This window comes from Nanorana parkeri, unplaced genomic scaffold (assembly GCF_000935625.1).
Source record: "Nanorana parkeri isolate BGI_ZX_2015 unplaced genomic scaffold, ASM93562v1 scaffold1475, whole genome shotgun sequence".
In the NCBI taxonomy this organism is placed as follows: Eukaryota; Metazoa; Chordata; class Amphibia; order Anura; family Dicroglossidae; genus Nanorana; species Nanorana parkeri.
Window position 1 is genome coordinate 199,676 of NW_017307743.1, and position 1,628 is coordinate 201,303.

Genomic DNA, 1,628 nt, shown 5'->3' on the forward strand with positions numbered 1-1,628 from the left:
GGGGAGCTTTGTCCAGCAGGGGCGGGGCTTCGGCCGGCAGGGGACGGGGTGGGACGTGCTGGGGGCAAGGCTGGGGAATGCCTCACCCGGACCAAGAGGTACCGCACGTCACTGATGTATAGCAATATAACAATAGCTATCTCCCTCTGAAAAAAAAGAGGGAGTCAGCTGTCCCTATGTATTCCAAGTCTCTACATACACTGCCAAAAGGCTGCCTGGAACCTTGACTTTTATAGCGAGGGGTCTGGCACATGAAAAACTCACATTATTGGCCCTTTCAAGCCACCTGGGCACAGTTCAAAGACCATAAACTGCATTATTTGTAACTGGTTGCTATGGTTGTGAGCAATCGCATTAGTTTGCCATTTTTTCTAACTGATAATGGCTTGAGTTTGTGTCAAACTCATGGTTGACCCAAACCTGAAGCTCATGCCTAGTCAATATGATGCTGCCCATGGCAATTTGAGGAGGAACGAGTGTTCAATCAATTTTAAATTTTGGGTCTCCCTGGACAGAATAGTTGCTTATTTCATATTTTACATATGATGAAATTACCTTTTTCATCAAAAACTTACCAAAGCTGATATTACTGTAGATATTTTTCTCTCTAGTAAATATAAAGCAAAAATCACATTATTCCAAACATAGGAAAACATTTAAATATAGCAGCAATCATTGAAATTTCTTTTTTTTTAAACACCATGTTTGTGGCATATAATAAATTCATATTTTTCGCAACTCTTTAGAATCAAAAAATTTATTTAATTACACTTTTTACTTATTACTTTTGTTTATACATAGTAGATGAGGTTGGAAAAATGCAGGTCCCCCCAGTCCAACCTGTGTGTGTGAGTGAGATAAAGTAATTGTTTGAAGAGTATACATATCCCTGTATGTTGAGGAAGACATTTTTTTTTAAATTTGTCAATGTTTCCAACTGTTACCATTACCTTGGGAAGGGAGTTTCCCATTTTTGCTGCTATGACTGTAAAGAACAATGCCTGCAATTTTGGCATTGAATAATTTGTAGATAGTGATCATGACTCTTAAGCGCCTCAACTTCCATCCGGCCGTTCACAAACGGCCATGGACGGAAGGTGGTTAAGCTAAATAGCTGAGGCCCTCTAGCCCCCTTATTAACTTTGTTGCCTCTTGTTTATATCCTTCTACTTTCAATTAAGCATTCTTATTATTAGCATCTTTCAGTTAAAGAACACAAAATAATACTTACAATTTCAGAACAGCCTTTCGCGGTACGTATCCAACTATAAGAAAATATTTGGGTTTTATACTCATTCCTTCATTTTTCACATGTGCTGAGTATAAATGATCCAAACAACTTACATTTCCCTTCACAGTTGCGGCACAGTATTTTATTAGCATCAGTGAGCTGAACCACATCCAATATTTCCCCTCTTGTATATGCTAGATCCTTATGTCCTGCTTTTTGAAGTATGGCATTAGGGTCAACCATCATTCGTGTTAGTACTTTAATTTCCCCATGGAACTGTAAAATAGAGGGAAATAATAACATATTGCAAAACACACACACACACACACATACTTTGTGTGTATATTATATATATATATGCACTGTATATATATATATATATATGTATATATTATAC

The 1,628-nt window shown here is 37.5% G+C and overlaps 1 protein-coding gene across 1 annotated transcript in view; it reads right to left on the reverse strand.

The window, feature by feature from the left end:
- The window catches only part of LOC108798436 (PML-RARA-regulated adapter molecule 1-like), a 99,982-nt gene extending 98,475 nt beyond the window's left edge, over positions 1 to 1,507 (reverse strand). Inside the window, exons 1-3 of the mRNA XM_018570189.1 lie at positions 1,345 to 1,507; positions 1,232 to 1,265; positions 576 to 607 (exon numbers count right to left, since the gene is read on the reverse strand). Of these exons, the coding sequence (XP_018425691.1) occupies positions 576 to 607; positions 1,232 to 1,265; positions 1,345 to 1,477 (199 nt within the window). The 5' untranslated portion in view covers positions 1,478 to 1,507. The remainder of the gene's footprint in view (positions 1 to 575; positions 608 to 1,231; positions 1,266 to 1,344) is intronic.
- Between the last annotated feature and the right edge of the window lie 121 nt (positions 1,508 to 1,628).